Source organism: Salvelinus namaycush, unplaced genomic scaffold, assembly GCF_016432855.1.
Source record: "Salvelinus namaycush isolate Seneca unplaced genomic scaffold, SaNama_1.0 Scaffold260, whole genome shotgun sequence".
NCBI classification, from domain to species: Eukaryota; Metazoa; Chordata; class Actinopteri; order Salmoniformes; family Salmonidae; genus Salvelinus; species Salvelinus namaycush.
This window is the reverse complement of record NW_024059453.1, coordinates 214,095-233,740: the sequence shown is the minus strand read 5'-3', so window position 1 is coordinate 233,740 and position 19,646 is coordinate 214,095. Positions and strand designations below refer to the sequence as shown.

Here is a 19,646-nt window from a genome sequence, read left to right as displayed (position 1 = left end):
TGCGCCTGGCACCTACTACCATACTGTGTTCAAAGGGACTTAAATCTTTGGTCTTGCCCATTCACCCTCTGAATGACACACATACACAATCCATGTCTCAATTGTCTAAAAATCTATCTTTAACCTGCCTCCTCCCCTTCATCTACACTGAGAAGAAGATTTAACAATTAACATCAATAAGGGATTATAGCTTTCACCTGATTAGTCTATGTCACGGAAAGAGAAGGTGTTCTTAATGTTTAATACACTCAGTGTATGTGTCAATGATGTTATAGATTCCAAGTGGTTGATTTTTTAGGGAATGACTATATTCTCTATATTATACCTGCAGATCATCACAGCAGCCGAAGTTGCTGTGCAGAGGGAGGAGATCCCCCGAGCATCAGGCCTCATCCCGTCACAGAGGGAGGGTATCCTCCAAACAGCCAGTGTCCCTGCACAGAGGGAGGGGATCCTCCAAACAGCCAGTGTCCCTGTACAGAGGGAGGGGATTCTCTCAGCAGCTAGCATCACTGCACAGAGGGAGGAGATCCTCCGAGCATCAGGTCTCATCCCGTCACAGAGGGAGGGTATCCTCCAAACAGTCAGTGTCCCTGCACAGACGGAGGGTATCCTCCAAACAGCCAGTGTCCCTGCACAGACGGAGGGTATCCTCCAAACAGCCAGTGTCCCTGCACAGAGGGAGGGGATCCTCCAAACAGCCAGTGTCCCTGCACAGAGGGAGGGGGTTCTGCCAGCAGCTAGCATCACTGCGCAGAGGGAGGAGATCTTCCGAGCATCAGGCCTCATCCCTGCACAGAGGGAGGGGATCCTCCAAACAGCCAGTGTCCCTGTACAGAGGGAGGGGATTCTCTCAGCACCTAGCATCACTGCGCAGAGGGAGGAGATCTTCCGAGCATCAGGCCTCATCCCGTCACAGAGGGAGGGTATCCTCCAAACAGCCAGTGTCCCTGCACAGACGGAGGGTATCCTCCAAACAGCCAGTGTCCCTGTACAGAGGGAGGGGATCCTCCAAACAGCCAGTGTCCCTGTACAGAGGGAGGGGATCCTCCAAACAGCCAGTGTCCCTGCACAGAGGGAGGGGGTTCTCCCAGCAGCTATAATCATTGCAAAGAAGACGGAGATCCTCCGAGCATCAGGCCTCATCCCGTCACAGAGGGAGGGGATTCTCTCAGCAGCTAGCATCATTGCGCAGAGGGAGGAGATCTTCCGAGCATCAGGCCTCATCCCGTCACAGAGGGAAGGGATTCTTCCAGCATCTTCTATCACTGCGCAGAAGAAGAAGATCCTCAGAGCATCAGGCCTCATCCCTGCACAAAAGGAGTTGATCCTCCTGATGTCCAGTGTCACTGCGCAGAGGAAGGGAATCGTCCAAATGGCCAGCGTCCCTGGGCACAGGGAGGGGATTGTCCCAAAGGCAAGTGTCTCTGCTGAGAGGGAGGGGATCCTCCAAACAGCCAGTGTCCCTGCACAGAGGGAGGGGGTTCTGCCAGCAGCTAGCATCACTGCGCAGAGGGAGGAGATCTTCCGAGCATCAGGCCTCATCCCTGCACAGAGGGAGGGGATCCTCCTGAAGGCCAGCGTCCCTGCGCACAGGGAGTGGATTGTCCCAAAGGCTAGTGTCCCTGAAAAATCAACCACTTGGAATCTATAACATCATTGACACATACACTGAGTGAACAAAACATTAAGAACACCTTCCTGTTGAGTTGCCCTCCCCCTTGGTGGTGGACCATTGTTGATACTCAGGGAAAACTGTTGAGCGGGAAAAACCCAACAGCATGGCAGTTCTTGACACAAACCGGTGCGCCTGGCACCTACTACCATACTGTGTTCAAAGGGACTTAAATCTTTGGTCTTGCCCATTCACCCTCTGAATGACACACATACACAATCCATGTCTCAATTGTCTAAAAATCTATCTTTAACCTGCCTCCTCCCCTTCATCTACACTGAGAAGAAGATTTAACAATTAACATCAATAAGGGATTATAGCTTTCACCTGATTAGTCTATGTCACGGAAAGAGAAGGTGTTCTTAATGTTTAATACACTCAGTGTATGTGTCAATGATGTTATAGATTCCAAGTGGTTGATTTTTTAGGGAATGACTATATTCTCTATATTATACCTGCAGATCATCACAGCAGCCGAAGTTGCTGTGCAGAGGGAGGAGATCCCCCGAGCATCAGGCCTCATCCCGTCACAGAGGGAGGGTATCCTCCAAACAGCCAGTGTCCCTGCACAGAGGGAGGGGATCCTCCAAACAGCCAGTGTCCCTGTACAGAGGGAGGGGATTCTCTCAGCAGCTAGCATCACTGCACAGAGGGAGGAGATCCTCCGAGCATCAGGTCTCATCCCGTCACAGAGGGAGGGTATCCTCCAAACAGTCAGTGTCCCTGCACAGACGGAGGGTATCCTCCAAACAGCCAGTGTCCCTGCACAGACGGAGGGTATCCTCCAAACAGCCAGTGTCCCTGCACAGAGGGAGGGGATCCTCCAAACAGCCAGTGTCCCTGCACAGAGGGAGGGGGTTCTGCCAGCAGCTAGCATCACTGCGCAGAGGGAGGAGATCTTCCGAGCATCAGGCCTCATCCCTGCACAGAGGGAGGGGATCCTCCAAACAGCCAGTGTCCCTGTACAGAGGGAGGGGATTCTCTCAGCACCTAGCATCACTGCGCAGAGGGAGGAGATCTTCCGAGCATCAGGCCTCATCCCGTCACAGAGGGAGGGGATCCTCCAAACAGCCAGTGTCCCTGCACAGAGGGAGGGTATCCTCCAAACAGCCAGTGTCCCTGCACAGAGGGAGGGGATCCTCCAAACAGCCAGTGTCCCTGTACAGAGGGAGGGGATCCTCCAAACAGCCAGTGTCCCTGCACAGAGGGAGGGGGTTCTCCCAGCAGCTATAATCATTGCAAAGAAGACGGAGATCCTCCGAGCATCAGGCCTCATCCCGTCACAGAGGGAAGGGATTCTCTCAGCACCTAGCATCATTGCGCAGAGGGAGGAGATCTTCCGAGCATCGGGCCTCATCCCATCACAGAGGGAAGGGATTCTTCCAGCATCTTCTATCACTGCGCAGAAGAAGAAGATCCTCAGAGCATCAGGCCTCATCCCTGCACAAAAGGAGTTGATCCTCCTGATGTCCAGTGTCACTGCGCAGAGGAAGGGAATCGTCCAAATGGCCAGCGTCCCTGGGCACAGGGAGGGGATTGTCCCAAAGGCAAGTGTCTCTGCTGAGAGGGAGGGGATCCTCCAAACAGCCAGTGTCCCTGCACAGAGGGAGGGGGTTCTGCCAGCAGCTAGCATCACTGCGCAGAGGGAGGAGATCTTCCGAGCATCAGGCCTCATCCCTGCACAGAGGGAGGGGATCCTCCTGAAGGCCAGCGTCCCTGCGCACAGGGAGTGGATTGTCCCAAAGGCTAGTGTCCCTGCAGAGAGGGAGGATATCTTCCTCACAACCAGTGTCCCTGTGAAGAATGGACACAATCATCCACAACCACCTCCCATCATCCCCATGGTGGCACCACTGTGGAAATGGGATGGTGGAGCGTGTACTCCACCTGTGGATTTCTATTCCAAGAGAAGAGGTCACAAACTTACCTAATTAGTAAAGAAATTACCATTGTGATAGTGTGAGAATTAGCTGTGATAGGTTAAATGTATGGCTCATGTGAGTGTATATCTGTAATACTTTCATGCATTTTCTACATAAAACAGGTTTAGCTCCATTTTACTTTGACATTTTAGTCATTTAGCAGACGCTCTTATCCAGAGCGACTTACAGTAGTGAGTGTATACATTTTCATACTCCAGTGAATCTCTCCAGGATTTCGCATGGATTTTTTTGATATTTGCGGATAAATATTTTGCAGCAACAATTCCGACATTTTGCAATATGCAATTGTTTTGTCCAATTAGTTGCAAAAATGCGCTGACAAGGGAAAAAACTGTGTTGACGTGTGGCTTGATTGAACCATATTATGCAGTAAATGTGCGGTGATAGGTTGAAATTGCGAGCCCTCTTTTTGTACTGTGGTAATGGGTCAGTTCTATGCGATAATATTGTGATGATGTGACTATTTTATGCAGAAATAGTTTGGCGATTGGTCAAATTTGTAAGCCCTCGCATAATATGCAGGGAATTGTTGATTTTGCAACCAAAACAATGCGATCGCAGAGTCCTGGAGTAACCTCCCTGCGTGTAGGTTAAGATTGGGTTGTAACAGAGTATCAGAGCCAGACGTTTCTACCTGTCAGCTAGTAATTGTTCTGTATGGTGACATGAGCAGAGTGGCCTGACTTCTCCCACTTATTACAGATGTCCGACTTAGATATGTTGAGCATCCTGCTATGATGTCCATCACCAAGCCGGAACACTCCGAGGCCACTTCTCAGTGCCAGACTGGCAGCCGGCCGGTGGCTGAGCCTGAGACCCCTGCTGTTCACAATAACAGTGGAGGCTGGCTCAGCTGGGGTTTTGGGAGTGGAAGATTTAATAAGAAGGAGGTTCATCTACCTGAGGACAAAGACAGATCTGTAAGGAACTGGTTCTTAACACTATATTCTATGTAGAGACAATTGAGTGGATAATTTTTTTTATTGTGGCTTGCTTCACATTGCTAACATCTTCTTCCTCAGATTGTCTGGGATCCAACTCTGCACAGATGGGTTAACAAAACTGAGCCCAAGGCTGAGGTACACACTTAAATTCAATGAAATTAAAAACAGTGAACAACCATTGTATTTCAACTGTGATAATATTACTAACAATTTGGAAAATGTGTTGATGTGTTTTACAGAACAAGTGTGTACCACCACCTCCACCGATGGGGACATATGGATATCAGGGGAACACTGGCCCCACAGGAGTGAATCCTTACTCTATGAAAGCAGGTGAATATTGCTTTAGAATTCATGTGGTTTAACCAAGACTGTGTCAGCCGATCATAGATGTCCCTGGTGGTCTCCTGCTAACAGCTTTCCCACTACCAGCAGGTCTATGGGGCAGCAAATACCCTACAATACATTACAATGATGGGACCAACTCAAAGCCTCCAAGCCATGGGCCTGGACTGCTTCCTAGACAGCTCTCTGGCTTGCTCCCTCCTTCACACGTGGTTGTGCCACCTGACACTCTACCCTACTGAGGTATGACTCTGGAAAATCCTTCCAAATTGTATCCATTCATTATTAACTGAGATTTTTCTTTAACATAGCAAGTGGCTGAAATAGCAAGGATGTTAACTATTTTTTATTTTTGTCCAACAGGCCATTTGCCCAGAGTGGATTTGCCATACATAGATTTTTTCAGCATTAAAAATCTTCAGCATAAAAAAGTATTAAAAGATGATCTTTTAATTAAATCTCTCCTTTGTGTCCTCATGTTCACATTAATTTGATGTGTTCTATCATCCTTTACAATGCTTATTGCTTCTGCATTATTTTACAGACAAGTATATATTATACACATAGACATTACAAAAACATATTTTTGTGCATTTTGGATTTCCTACATTTACTTACTGTACAGACAAGTATATTTTATACATATATTTTTTTTTTAACTACATTTTTTTATGTATTCCATAGACAGAAAGAAATATATTTAGATGCATTTTGAATTCCTAAATGTCAATATTTTATTTTCTGTGTCACGTGTTTATGCCCATTTATGTACATCCTGTGTATGTTACCCTTCCAATGAGCTTATCATATAAACTACAATGCAAAAAGTATGGTTTACTTCACTTTTAATAATGTTAGCACAGGTAACAGCCGTTTACAGTCTTTCTTTAGTTTTTCATTTTTACTCTTCCCAATTCAATTAAACTATATTTCTTTATTTCCCATGGGCTTCACCAGAGTACCCCCTAGTGGCTGGAATACAACTGTATTAAGCCCCTTACAACACCCCCCTGCAAAAACGAAATGTTGTCCCAGTTGCAGCCTAGTATCTGTCTTGTTTTGCACGCTTTGTACAAAATAATAAAATGCAGTACTACAGGATATTTCTTAACGTAGCTCTTTATTAGCTAGCTATAACTGGCATGTTCACGTATCGCCAACCAGCATCAAACTGACCATGACCTAACCATTTGGGTGGTCTTTACCAATCATAGCACAGTATAATATGGCGGTAAAATGCATCCAATTATAATTCAGTATGTTTACACATATGGATATTACAGTATCCAAACTGATATGCCATTTTTAGTTGTTTTTTTTAAACAGCGGGACACCACCCTCACCTTCGACCAGCTGGTGGACCTGTCCATTTGGCTGGATAACCTGTTGGCTACCCAAAGACGTCCAGACCTCTGCGACCATCTGTGGCCGCAGAGGTCACACTGCCGGTCAGTGCCGGGTTTGTTCCTCTGGGGGTCGAGGCAGCAGGCAGGGCACTCTGGCGTCACCCCAGGTGAGCCGGCACCATTCTCACCCAGAGCCCTCTGTTGCACACATGTTTTTGTATGTTACTTTTCCTGAGTTTTTCCCGCATTCCCAGCATAAAGCGCTCGTCGATTCAGGCGCGGCTGGGAATTTTATAGACAGATAATTTGCCCATAGTTTAGGGATCCCCATTGTTCCAGTGGCTATGCCCTTCCCAGTTCACGCCTTAGTCGACCATTATGGTCAGGGTTGATTAGGGAGGCCACCGTTTCCGCTCAGTCTCTTCCTCATTGACTCTCTTGCGTTTCCCGTGGTACTAGATCTACCCTGGTTAGCCTGTCATGACCCCACTGTTTCATGGCAACGGAGGGCTCTCACGGGGTCGTCGCGAGAGTACTCGGGGAGGTGTCTAGGGGTTTCCGTTGGTGCTACTACAGTGGAAACTCCAGACCAGGTCTCCACCGTGCGCATTCCCCCCGAATATTCCGATTTGGCTCTCGCCTTCTCCAAAAAGAAGACGACTCAATTACCATCCCATCGTCGTAGGGATTGTGCGATAAATCTCCTGGTAGACGCTGCACTTCCCAGGAGTCACGTGTATCCCCTGTCACAGGTGGAGACGGCGGCTATGGAAACATTTGTCTCCGAATATCTGCATCGGGGGTACATTAGGTCCTCCACTTGACCCGCCTCCTCAAGTTTCTTTTTTGTGAAGAAGAAGGAGGGAGGTCTGCGCCCGTGTATTGCCTATCGAGCCCTAAACCAGATCACTGTGAAGTACAGTTACCCGCTACCTCTCATAGCCACAGCGATTGAGTCAATGCACGGGGCGCGCTTCTTCACCAAACTAGATCTCAGGAGCGCTTACAACCTGGTGCGTTTCCGGGAGGGAGACGAGTGGAAGACGGCGTTCAGTACTACCTCAGGGCATTATGAGTACCTCGTCATGCCGTACGGGTTGATGAATGCTCCATCAGTCTTCCAAGCCTTTGTAGACAAGATTTTCAGGGACCTGCACGGGCAGGTATAGTGGTGTATATTGATGACATTCTGATATACTCCGCTGCACGCGAGGTGCATGTGTCCCTGGTGCGCAGGCTGCTTGGTCGACTGTTGGAGCATGACCTGTACGTCAAGGCTGAGAAATGCCTGTTCTTCCAACAGTCTGTATCCTTCCTAGGGTACCTCATTTCCACCTCAGGGGTGGAGATGGAGAGTGACCACATTTCAGCCGTGCGTAATTGGCAGACTCCGACCACGGTAAAGGAGGTGCAGCGGTTCTTAGGGTTTGCCAATTACTACCGGAGGTTTATCCGGGGTTTTGGTCAGGTGGCGGCTCCCATTACCTCACTGCTGAAGGGGGGGCCGGTGCGTTTGCAGTGGTCGGCAGAGGCGGACAGAGCTTTCCTCCGTTTGAAGGCGCTGTTCACCGACGCTCCGGTGTTGGCACATCTTGACCCTCTTTGGCGTTCATAGTGGAGGTGGACGCATCCGAGGCTGGGGTTGGAGCCGTGCTCTCACAGCGCTCGGGTAAGCCACCGAAGCTCCGCCCCTGTGCTTTTTTTTCCGAAGAAGCTCGGGCCGGCGGAGCAAAACTATGATGTGGGGGACAGGGAGCTGTTGGCTGTGGTTAAAGCCCTGAAGGTGTGGAGACACTGGCTCGAGGGGGCTAAGCACCCTTTCCTCATCTGGACTGACCACCGTAACCTGGAGTATATCCGAGCAGCTAGGAGACTGAATCCTCGTCAGGCAAGGTGGGCCATGTTTTTCACCAGATTCAGATTCACGATCTCGTATAGACCAGGTTCCCTTAACACTAAGGCTGACGCGCTGTCCCGTCTCTACGACACTGAGGATCGGTCCATCAATCCTATTCCCATCATTCCGGCTGCTAGGCTGGTGGCACCGGTAGTATGGGAGGTGGACGCGGACAACGAGCGGGCACTAAGGGGGGAACTGCGCCTCCACAGTGCCCGGAGGGTCGTAGGTACGTGCCGCTTGCTGTCCGTGATCAATTGATTCGGTGGGCTCATAGTCTACCCTCGTCGAGTCACCCGGGGATTTTGAGGACAGTGTGGGGTCTTAGGGGGAAGTACTGGTGGCCCACCTTAGTTAAGGACGTGCGAGTCTATGTTTCCTCCTGTTCGGTGTGTGCCCAGAGCAAGGCTCCTAGGCACTTGCCTAGAGGGAAGTTACTACCCCTCTCCGTTCCACAACGGCCGTGGTCTCATCTATCGGTGGATTTCCTCACTGATCTTCCCCCGTCTCAGGGAAACACGGCGATCCTGGTCGTTGTGGATCGGTTCCCTAAGTCCTGCCGTCTTATCTCGTTGCCCGGTCTCCCTACGGCCCTACCGACTGCGGAAGCTCTGTTCACCCACGTCTTCCGGCACTACGGGGTGCCCGAGGACATCGTTTATGATCTTTGTTGTCACTAGCAATAGATTGTATAGCTGTGTCACAGTCCCCTTTAAAACTAAATCCATTTTACAATGGCTGTACTTGAACTCAACATGATTGAGTTGCATAGAAAAGTAGCAGATTCAACATCCTTTTGACTATCTGGAGATATGCCAACACAATCAGTGCTTGTTTACAGTTTGGTGATTTACAAAAACAAAAGTGTTTGGGGTTTCTTGTGCTGTGTGACACATTCTTCACCATATTTACCTTTCACTGCATTTCTCCTCCCCCCTCTGTGTTTGGTGTTTTTGTATCAGTTAGTTTAGTCTGACTGTTGCACCGACTTAAATTTGTGCTGTCATCCTCATCTCCTATTTCATTACATATGGGTGACGGCCCAACGGATTGGTCAACTCAACCTATTCCTCAATCTGATTAACAAAACTGAGGCTAAACTGAGGCTGAGGCTGATTAACAAAACCTCCATTCTTGTCCCACATATTCCTAAGATTTTTGACACTATGTTTAGTGACAATTGGTTTTCCAATTGGCCATTGCAAGGTTTTGTCAACTTCCTCACAAAATTGGAAATCACATTTTTCATTATGCTGCATAATGGAATGTATTGCCATTGAAATATGATGACAATCCCAAAATGCATTTTTGCCCCCCCCCCCCCCCCCCCCCCCCCTACACACAACATTTGAGTCTTAACTTTCTGATCGTTCACAACATCCATGCCACCCCCATACAATTAATGCTTCAGATTTGGTGGTTCAAGAGCCTTATTTTAATTTATCATCTGTTGTGTCAAATTATTCTCATCTATGCATTTATCAGTACGGTCAACTCCACAGTTAACGCTTATCACCCCAGACAACAGTGTCACTATCAGTACAGTCAACTCCTACTTTAGCACTAGGTCCACCCTTTACCAGTTCTTCCACCAACACCAGATCTCTGCAACAAACTCCCTTCCCTAATTTATTATATTTTATTCCAGTATATTGTTGTTAACTCATTATTATATAGGCTAGATCTATGGATAGTATAGCCTATAATTGCCTGTGAAACAGTTAGGCCTACCTCTTATTTCTTAAATAGGCTCGAACACAAAGCCCTCTTGTTATAAAGTCAAATTAAAATGACCCTAGTGAGTAATCACAACCCCACTTTATTTCAGCATCTAGAATAGTTGTTTCTATTTAAGCCAATATGTAATTTATAGGCCTATAGTGCAGGGCTAGGCAACCATGGGCCTGGAGTGCCGCAGACCCTTCATGTTTTTGATTTACCAACCTGGAACAGCGGGTGTGTTGAATTTAGGCAATCACTGAACTGATCAATTAGCTCAGTTGGTCAGGTGTGGTACCTAGTTGGAACAAAATCCTGTAGTACCTGCTGCACTCCAGGAACAGAGTTGCCTATCCCAGCTATAGAGCCCCAAAGTGGCGGTGTCATAATACCCGAACAGGGAAATGGTTCTAATCATTTTTCCACCATTTATTTTTCCCCTTAAGGAATTTTAGAAACACTTAAGGGCTGTGTTTTGTATAGGCTTACCCTGGCATTACGTTTTGATAACCATTTAAATCACTGTTGGACAAGGTGACTTTCATCAATATATTCGGGTCTATTTACTCTCAGATTCTAAAATGCTAATTAGCATCAAAGTAGACATGCAAGACTACAAATCCCTGCAAGCTCCTGCACGTCATCTCTAGCTGACCTTTGCAAACAGGTATATTGTGTCAATTTAAAACTTGCACAAAACAGTTCACAGAATTGTCAATTTAAAGAAATGTATTCATTACTACATTTTGCTAACATTAGATATAGTTAATCAAGAGATTCTTACCTTTGTCTCGATTCGGCAGTCTCATCCAGATCATTCATGGCATTTTTAGTTCTTTATGATAGCCACATTAGCAGCTAATTAGCATTTAATTTTTAGGGGTAAATACAAGCGAATATATTGATAAGTCAGCTTGTCCTGGACCTAGAGAGATTTACACAGTTATCAAAATGTCACTCAAAGGTAAGCCTACACGAAACACAGACCTTATTTTAAGTGTTTCTATAATCCAGTAAGGGAAAAACGATTGGAACAATTTATTTTATGCGTATTATGACTCATACTGTGGTACTCTATAGTGTATTGTATTGGGGGCTATGGACTGGGGGGAGTAGAAAGTGTTGCCATAGACCTCAGTCCCCCATAAAATAACACCATATATAGATTCTACAGACCCTAGTGAGTAATCCCAACACCAGTAATCCCAACACCACCACCCAACACCACCGTACATACCTACACGTACGCTACGGTCACAAGACGCAGGCCTCCTAATTGTCCCTAGAATTTATAAGCAAACAGCTAGAGGCAGGGCTTTCTCCTATAGATCTCCATTTTTATGGAATGGTCTGCCTACCCATGTGAGAGACGCAGACTCGGTCTCAACCTTTAAGTCTTTACTGAAGACTTATCTCTTCAGTAGGTCATATGATTGAGTGTAGTCTGGCCCAGGAGTGTGAAGGTGAACGGAAAGGCTCTGGAGCAACGAACCGCCCTTGCTGTCTCTGCCTGGCCGGTTCCCCTCTCTCCACTGGGATTCTCTGCCTCTAACCCTATTACAGGGGCTGAGTCACTGGCTTACTGGTGCTCTTTCATGCCGTCCCTAGGAGGGGTGCGTCACTTGAGTGGGTTGAGTTACTGACGTGATCTTCCTGTCTGGGTTGGCGCCCCCCCCTTGGTTTGTGCTGTGGTGGAGATCTTTGTGGGCTATACTCGGCCTTGTCTCAGGAAGTTGGTGGTTGAAGATATCCCTCTAGTGGTGCGGGGGCTGTGCTTTGGCAAAGTGGGTGGGGTTATATCCTTCCTGTTTGGCCCTGTCCGGGGGTATCATCGGATGGGGCCACAGTGTCTCCTGACCCCTCCTGTCTCAGCCTCCAGTATTTATGCTGCAGTAGTTTATGTGTCGGGGGGCTGGGGTCAGTTGGTTATATCTGGAGTACTTCTCCTGTCTTATCCGGTGTCCTGTGTGAATTTAAGTATGCTCTCTCTAATTCTCTCCTTCTCTCTTTCTTTCTCTCTCACTCTCGGACCTGAGCCCTAGGACCATGCGTCAGGACTACCGGGCATGATGACTCCTTGCTGTCCCCAGTCCACCTGGCCTTGCTGCTGGTCCAGTTTCAACTGTTCTGCCTATGGAACCCTGACCTGTCCACCGGACGTGCTACCTGTCCCAGACCTGCTGTTTTCAACTCTCTAGAGACCGCAGGAGCGGTAGAGATACTCTTAATGATCGGCTATGAAAAGCCAACTGACATTTACTCCTGATTATTATTTGACCATGCTGGTCATTTATGAACATTTGAACATCTTGGCCATGTTCTGTTATAATCTCCACCCGGCACAGCCAGAAGAGGACTGGCCACCCCTCATAGCCTGGTTCCTCTCTAGGTTTCTTCCTAGGTTTTGGCCTTTCTAGGGAGTTTTTCCTAGCCACCATGCTTCTACACCTGCATTGCTTGCTGTTTGGGGTTTTAGGCTGGGTTTCTGTACAGCACTTCGAGATATTAGCTGATGTACGAAGGGCTATATAAAATAAACTTGATTTGATTTGATGATTTTACTTTGGCACCTAGAATAGTTTTCTCCCTATAAACCAATATGTATTTCATATACAGTGTATTGCATTGGAGGCATTTATTTGACCTTGGAAAATGTGCTGAACCCCAAATTGAATGCAAATATTACTGAAATATGAATCATTTTTAGTCAAGTCAATTATTTTTGTCATGAATAATTAATGCCACTTTTCTACTATTACGTGGGCGAAAGTACTTTTTTTGTGTTGCTGATAAGACGCTGGTATCGTGCATGGTGTTTGGCGCAAATTCACACTTTTTGCTAAACAACCTACATCAAATATATGTTTTGGCCTTTCACGTGATTGTTAATGAAAATAGGTCGAACTTTGAACGGTGAGTCATGGATGATCTGGAGTCAGAACTGAGGGCGCCTGGAGAAGAACAGGGCGAAAATGAGTCTTCAGATGACGATGAATCAATCAACAGAAAACGAATCAAGAAGCCAAACCTTCCCCTGGAGCCTCCTTTACTTAAAGGTAATTTATAAAATGGAGTGTGTAGAAGAATATGTGAACCCTTGAGTAAGCTAAACCAGCTAGTTAGCTAGTTCAAGCTGCTGTTTACTGACAAGTACTACATACACTATATATACACAAAAGTATGTTGACACCCCTTCAAATTAGGAGATTCGGCTATTTCAGCCACACCTGTTGATGACAGGTGTATAAAATCGAGTACACAGCCATGCAATCTCCATAGACAACCATTGGCAGTAGAATGGCCTTACTGAAGAGCTCAGTGACTTTCAACGTGGCACCACCATAGGATGCCACCTTTCCAACAAGTCAGTTTGTCAAGTTTCTGCCCTGCTAGAGCTGCCAACTGTAAGTGCTGTTATTGTGAAGTGGAAACATATTGGAGCAACAACGGCTCAGCTGCGAAGTGGTAGCCCACAAGCTCACAGACAACTGCCGAGTGCTGAAGCATATAGCTCGTAGAAATCATCCTCAGTTGCAACACTCACTACCGAGTTCCAAACGGCCTCTGAAAGCAACTTCAGCACAAGAACTGTTCGTCGGAAGCTTCATGAAATGGGTTTCCATGGCTGAGCAGCCACACACAAGCCTAAGATCTCCGAGCGCAGTTCCAAGCGTCGGCTGGAGTGGTGTAAAGCTCGCTGTCATTGAACTCTGGAGCAGTGGAAATGCATTCTCGGGAGTGATGAATCACGCTTTAACCATCTAGCAGTCCGACGAACGAATCTGGGTTTGGCGAATGCCAGGAGAACACTACCTGCCCGAATGCATAGTGTCAACTGTAAAGTGGAGGCGGAATAATGGTCTGGGGCTGTTTTTCATGGTTTGGGGTAGGCCCCTTAGTTCCAGTGAAGAGATCTTAGCCTTACAGCATACAATGACGTTCTAGACGATTCTGTGCTTGCAACTTTGTGGCAACAGTTTTGGGGGAAGGCTCTTTCCTGTTTCAGCATGTCAATGCCCCTGTGCACAAAGTCCATACAGAAATGGTTTGTTGAGATCGATGTGGACGAACTTGACTGGCTAGCACAGTCCTGACCTCAACCCCATCGGGATGAATTGGACCGCCGACTGCCAGCCAGGCCTAATTGCCCAACATCAGTGCCCGACCTCACGAATGCTCTTGTGGCTGAATGGAAGCAAGTCCCCGCAGCAATGTTTCAACATCAAGTGGAAAGCCTTCCCAGAAAAATGGAGGCTGTTATGTCAGCAAAGGGGGGTACAACTCCTTATTAATGCCCATGATTTTGATGAGATGTTTGACCAGCAGGTGTCCACATACCTTTGGCCATGTAGTGTGTGTTAATGCCCGATTTATTGTTTTCATCTATACATGGGATGCTCTTATTTACCAGTAGCAATGTCTGTTGTTTCATTAGAGACACCCCGTGAGACTGGCTTTCACAAGACCACAAGGAACTGGACTCCTGATCCATCCCTGTAGTACAATTGATAACTATTGCTATAAATGCTAAAAATCCAATCTTACTGAAACTTATATCACTTTTTGGCCTATCCCTCTGTACTGGTATGTCTCTACTACTTTCACCACTCCTCCCCTTAACCCATCTTCCTCTCCTTTCTTCACTGCCTCAGCATATGACAATGTCTGCACTACCCTGGAAACCTCAACCTACCTCTCCTGCATGGGACAATTCTGATCCCCAGCTCCATGGGCACCCGCACAATTAACACATTCCACTACTTTCCCCAATACTCCACATTCCTTCGTCTCATGCCCTTCTGCACGTCCCACTCAGGTAACATACACATAACACACACATTTATAATATTGTATATGGACATCTCTCAACTTTTTTTTCTCCCTAGCTCTCTCTCGCTCTTCCTCTGTGTCTGTAAATATCTCCCTCTCTGTGTCTGTCTGGTTGGTCTCTGGGGAGGAGGCTTTCAAGTTTGTACGTCTGGACGGCTCTATAAGAAAGAAGAGAAAGGTACCCCAGAATGACCCACCCGTCAGCCTGTTGAACAAGCAGCTTTCATCTGGAGGAAAGCTTGGACTTACGCAACTTTGTGGCAACTTATGCACTACCCTCTGGAGTGCCTTGCGGTCTGAGGACGAGCTGTTGCCTTACAAGGCAGTGATGCAACCAGTCAGGATGCTCTCGATGGTGCAGCTGTCAAAACTTTTCAGGATCTGAGGACCCATGCCAAATCTTTTCAGTCTCCTGAGGGGGGGTAGGTTTTGTCGTGCCCTCTTCGCGACTATCTTGGTGTGCTTGGACCATGTTAGTTTGTTGGTGATGTGGACACCAAGGAGCTTGAAGCTCTCAACCTGCACCACTACAGCCCCGTCGATGAGAATGGGGGTGTGTTCGGTCCTCCTTTTCCTGTAGTCCACATTCATCTCCTTTGTCTTGAGTATTCATCTAATTAAGTGTGTATGTGAACATGTTCCGGCTCGCCAGCCAATTATCATATTGATGAAAATCCAGTGTCTGTGTTATGACTAACGTATGATGTTACACTCATTCTGTTTTTTTATGATTTCTAATTCTTAATCTTCTATGATATGCATTTAACTCTGTAACACAACCGTGTCAGTGAATCACAGGAAGATTTTGTCAGAGTTGTCAGATGTTCCAAGGCTGTGACAATTGGCTCAAATCTATTCATGTCTTCAGCAAATTCTTGAACATTTCAATATTTTCCATCTTCTTTTGATCCTTTAGTGCACACAATCTCAGGAGGAGTTCAAGTTGGAAGATCTGAAGAAACTGGAAATCAGTATGTATACTAGGAAGAATATGATATCGTCAACATCTGAATGCTTTATTCATCATTAGTTGAATGTTTTGGCAATGTAATGTGTTAATTGTGCTTTTCTCTCAACAGTTATCAACAGTATTTTGACGTATAACAGAGATTTTGCTTTTGATGTGCAGCCAGTGCCCTTGAGGTAAATGAAGATCGATGAACCATCACAATGCAGGCCACTTATTGTCGTACCCAATGTAAATACAGAGTTTTTTGTTTAAGTACACAATAATCAGAACAAATCAGAGCAAATTATGGAGTAAAGCAAACGGTATTACTAAAAATTCAACAATGGCTTCCCCATCTGAATGACCTAATCTCCTAACATCATGCTGAGCCTGTAAATATTCAACAAGTAATCTAATGAATGAAATCTTACATTCAGGAGAATCCTTGCCCCAGGGGAGGAGGAGAACTTGGAGGTGGAAGAAGAGGAGGATGCTGCTACAGGAGCAGGCTCCCCAGAGTCCTTTCCCAACAGAGTACCAGGTAAGAACTCAACAAATACTGTGTTTTATTTGTAATCTATGGTGTATATAGAGCATTCATAATCATTGGTCTTTATTCTGAATCTGACTGTGTAATTTTGCCATGGTTATTTTTTTGGCTTTGTGGCCCTGTTTTGAGTGCCTTTGTGATTGCTGTCTCCTCTGTTCCCTGTCTCTCTGCATGGCTTCGTCACTCTGTCCTCACTGCCTGCTCCATTCACAGTTTTGCAAGGTATGGTTTGGTTGAGAAGTAAGGGGCTGGCATGGGTTTGAATGGGTCTGTCTTTTTATAGTTTTGTCGTAGCATGAATATGATTGCCTACTAATGGACAGTTTGTTATTATCAAAAACCCTATCCTACTACTACTAGATAGCTTTAGTTGTTGAATCTACTTTACAATGTATTTTTTTTATAAGCATTCACCAAAACGTGTATGTCATCTTAGCCTAGGGGAATAACCTATGTGTAAATGTAACAATCTGCTGCTGTATTTTTGTGTGTGATTGTTTTGTGTAGTTTCTTAATCATTGTACATAAACTGTATGTGTAAACATGTATACGCAGGGCCCAGCTGTAAAAGAGACCTTGGTCTCAGTCTGTGTTCCTTGTTGAAATCAAGGTATAATAATATAGGGAGTAGGGTTCCATTTGGGACGGTACCATTATCTTGATTTCAGCTGCATTAGTTCTGGGAACGTGGGAATGTTTTCTGCAATTATTGTATCTTTAGAAAGTTACAGTTTTCATGTCTCCAACAGGTACATTGTTGCCACGGTTCCCCTCAGAGCCCAGGATGTCGCTGCTCACAATAAAGATTGACAAGATTGGGCTGAAAGATGCTGGGCAATGCATTGATCCCTACATGACAGTTAGTGTGAAAGGTACTAAATGTAGGCTACATTGTTTACATTGCTGAGATGAGTTGCTTACATTCACATCTGAAATGGTAAGGTCTGAAACAGTGATAATCTAGAAAAATGTTAAAATAATTATCTCTGTTGAGTTGACACTTGACAGTACATTTTTATAAATATAATTTATTCCTGCAGAACAGCCCAAGTGAATCTGAACGTTTTGTTTCCCAACAGATTTGAGTGGCATTGATTTGAACCCAGTGCAAGACACACCTGTGGCAACCCGAAAGGAGGACACATACATTCACTTCAGCGTAGACATTGAGATCCAGAGACATATCGAGAGACTACCAAAAGGTAGTCAAACGTTCTATTTCTACTGAATTAGTAGTGGGGCCTCTATTTAGCCGGTATCATGTAATATTAAGCTAATACAGTGTCAGTTTATGTTCAAATCCTTGCAGAGGGATTGGGCAGACAATCGTTAATCCTGAATTGTGTTCATGTTCCGGGGGCAGCTATTTTCTTTGAGTTCAAGCACTATAAACCCAAGAAGGGGTTTACCAGCACAAAATGTTTTGCCTTCATGGAAATGGATGAGATCAAACCTGGTCCCATTGTGATCGAGTTGTGAGTGACACATTTTGTGTTTTCCAGATTAACTTTCTTTAAATGTACTCACTATTTTATTTTAAGATGAAAATAAATTAAATTTGATAACTATTTATTTTGAGAATCTCAGATTTTAGCTATTTTTGGGGGGTGGGGGGGGGGTTCTGGTTCAGTCTGCCGTTTGAATATACCGTTTGAATTAATCACTTATTTATGCTATCGGATGTCAGGTACAAGAAGCCTACTGACTTCAAGAGGAAGAAGCTCCAGCTCCTGACCAAGAAGCCACTCTATCTCTACCTCCACCAGACGTTGCACAAAGATTAATAACCGAGGTCACAGAGTAGAGCACATCAAGAAAGCAGAAGCGCCACAGAATTCCACTGTAGTCATCAGACATCCAGCAAAGTTTGGTGTACCGACTCCCTATCTGCCTCCACTCACATCAACAATACTAAACCCAGCAGGCCCAAATGCCACAACCTCAACTCTGTGATAGGACGGCCCTGGATGACACATATTAACTACAGCGGTGACAGCACACTACTGTATAATGCTGCTTCGTAACCAAGTGGGAGGTGGGAATTTACCAGTTGTGAAGTCGTAAATACCAGTTGGATGCATTCACGTGATTTGAACTTGTTGAGAAAAGATCATTTGGCTAATGGCCAACAAGCTGCCTAAACCATAAACTTAAAGCTACAAAATGCAGTATTTGACCCCTCTGGTGCCAATTAGCGATCACTTTTTTTCTCCTCTCTGCATGACGCTCAATGGAAAAGAAGAGTTGAGTTAGCAATTGGTACTGTATGTCAAACAACCAGCCTCGTCTTTAGTCTTCCTCTGCCTTTCCCTTTGGGGATGAAAGAGGATCAACATGGTCATAGGTGCTCAAGTGGTCTATTGATGATGTCATATCCTGGTGCTGACACTGCCACAGTGAAAATATATAACTGCCCTGTTCATTTACTTACATCCTTATCACTGATCTGGCGTTATTTAATAGGTAAAAGTAATATATTGGGATATTTGCTTTAATCTATCACATTAGATGTGTGATTACTTCAAAGATGGGAGGAAGGATGCATTTTTTTAGCATTCAAAAAGGATTCTGAGATGCTATGATGTCATCCTGTTATAAAGGGAGTTGAAAAGGATGCTGCATGTAACTGAAGTTGACTTTTACCTTTGTTTTGAATGCTGTTCCCATCAAGGACACACTGGCTAACCACTATTAAAACATTGTCTCCATTTTATTAATATTTTTTTTTTTGTAATGGCACTAACTGAATACACTTATGGTGCTTTCAAGACAACTGGGAACTCTGAAAAAAATTTGGTCAAATCATGACGTCAGTGATCATCGGGTCGAAAAGTCAGAGCTCTAGAAAGGTGCCAGAGTTCCCGACGTGGAATTCCGAGTTGGATGACTTAAAAGATTTCTCCCAGTCGGAGCTCGTTTTTTTCAGAGTTCCCAGTTGTCTTGAACACACTGAAGTTGGAGATTTCTGAGTTCCCAGTTGTTTTGAACACGGCATTAAGAGACACTAATCAGTGACAATTTACACTGCTTTCATTTTTAATAAACAAAATGCTGTTTGAAGTGGTCCTTCTTTACACTTACTAAAGGAGCGAAACCTAACATGTCAAATTTTCACTGGGCTTGTTTGACATTGCAGGTGACTGATGACTGATATACAAATGACCTTGCATCATAAAATAAACGACTCATTATTCATAGATCAGTTAGTCATAATGAATCACATATTTGATTCTCACTAACATAGCCACTGCCGCGTAAGACTAGTGAAGGCTTTGCAGGAGTGTCCATAGTAATTACCAGAATTACCCACTTAAATCAGGAATAAACAGATGGGTATTACTGTAGCAGTTATTGTTAGCATATACAAAGAGAGCAAATTCAAGTGTTGGGTGTCGACAGAAAATCCACTTAGTCGTCATGATTAACCTTCAGTAACTCCATTTATGGC

The 19,646-nt window shown here is 45.5% G+C and overlaps 1 protein-coding gene and 1 long non-coding RNA gene across 3 annotated transcripts; both read left to right on the top strand.

The window, feature by feature from the left end:
* Positions 1 to 3,567: 3,567 nt before the first annotated feature.
* LOC120039220 lies at positions 3,568 to 4,861 on the top strand. Of its 2 annotated transcripts, none has more exons than XR_005475336.1 (3): positions 3,568 to 3,589; positions 4,641 to 4,697; positions 4,802 to 4,861. It is a non-coding gene; the product is annotated as an uncharacterized LOC120039220 (long non-coding RNA). The 2 variants fall into 2 exon arrangements; XR_005475337.1 differs by lacking the exon at positions 3,568 to 3,589 and adding an exon at positions 4,504 to 4,538.
* A 3,292-nt stretch (positions 4,862 to 8,153) lies between these two features.
* On the top strand, positions 8,154 to 18,077 carry LOC120039228 (axin interactor, dorsalization-associated protein-like). The gene is made up of 6 exons (XM_038984713.1): positions 8,154 to 8,375; positions 15,616 to 15,670; positions 15,779 to 15,842; positions 16,086 to 16,182; positions 17,549 to 17,673; positions 17,886 to 18,077. Exons 1-6 carry the CDS (start codon positions 8,154 to 8,156, stop codon positions 17,980 to 17,982), a joined length of 660 nt encoding a protein of 219 aa, XP_038840641.1. The 3' UTR covers positions 17,983 to 18,077.
* The last annotated feature ends 1,569 nt before the right edge of the window (positions 18,078 to 19,646 follow it).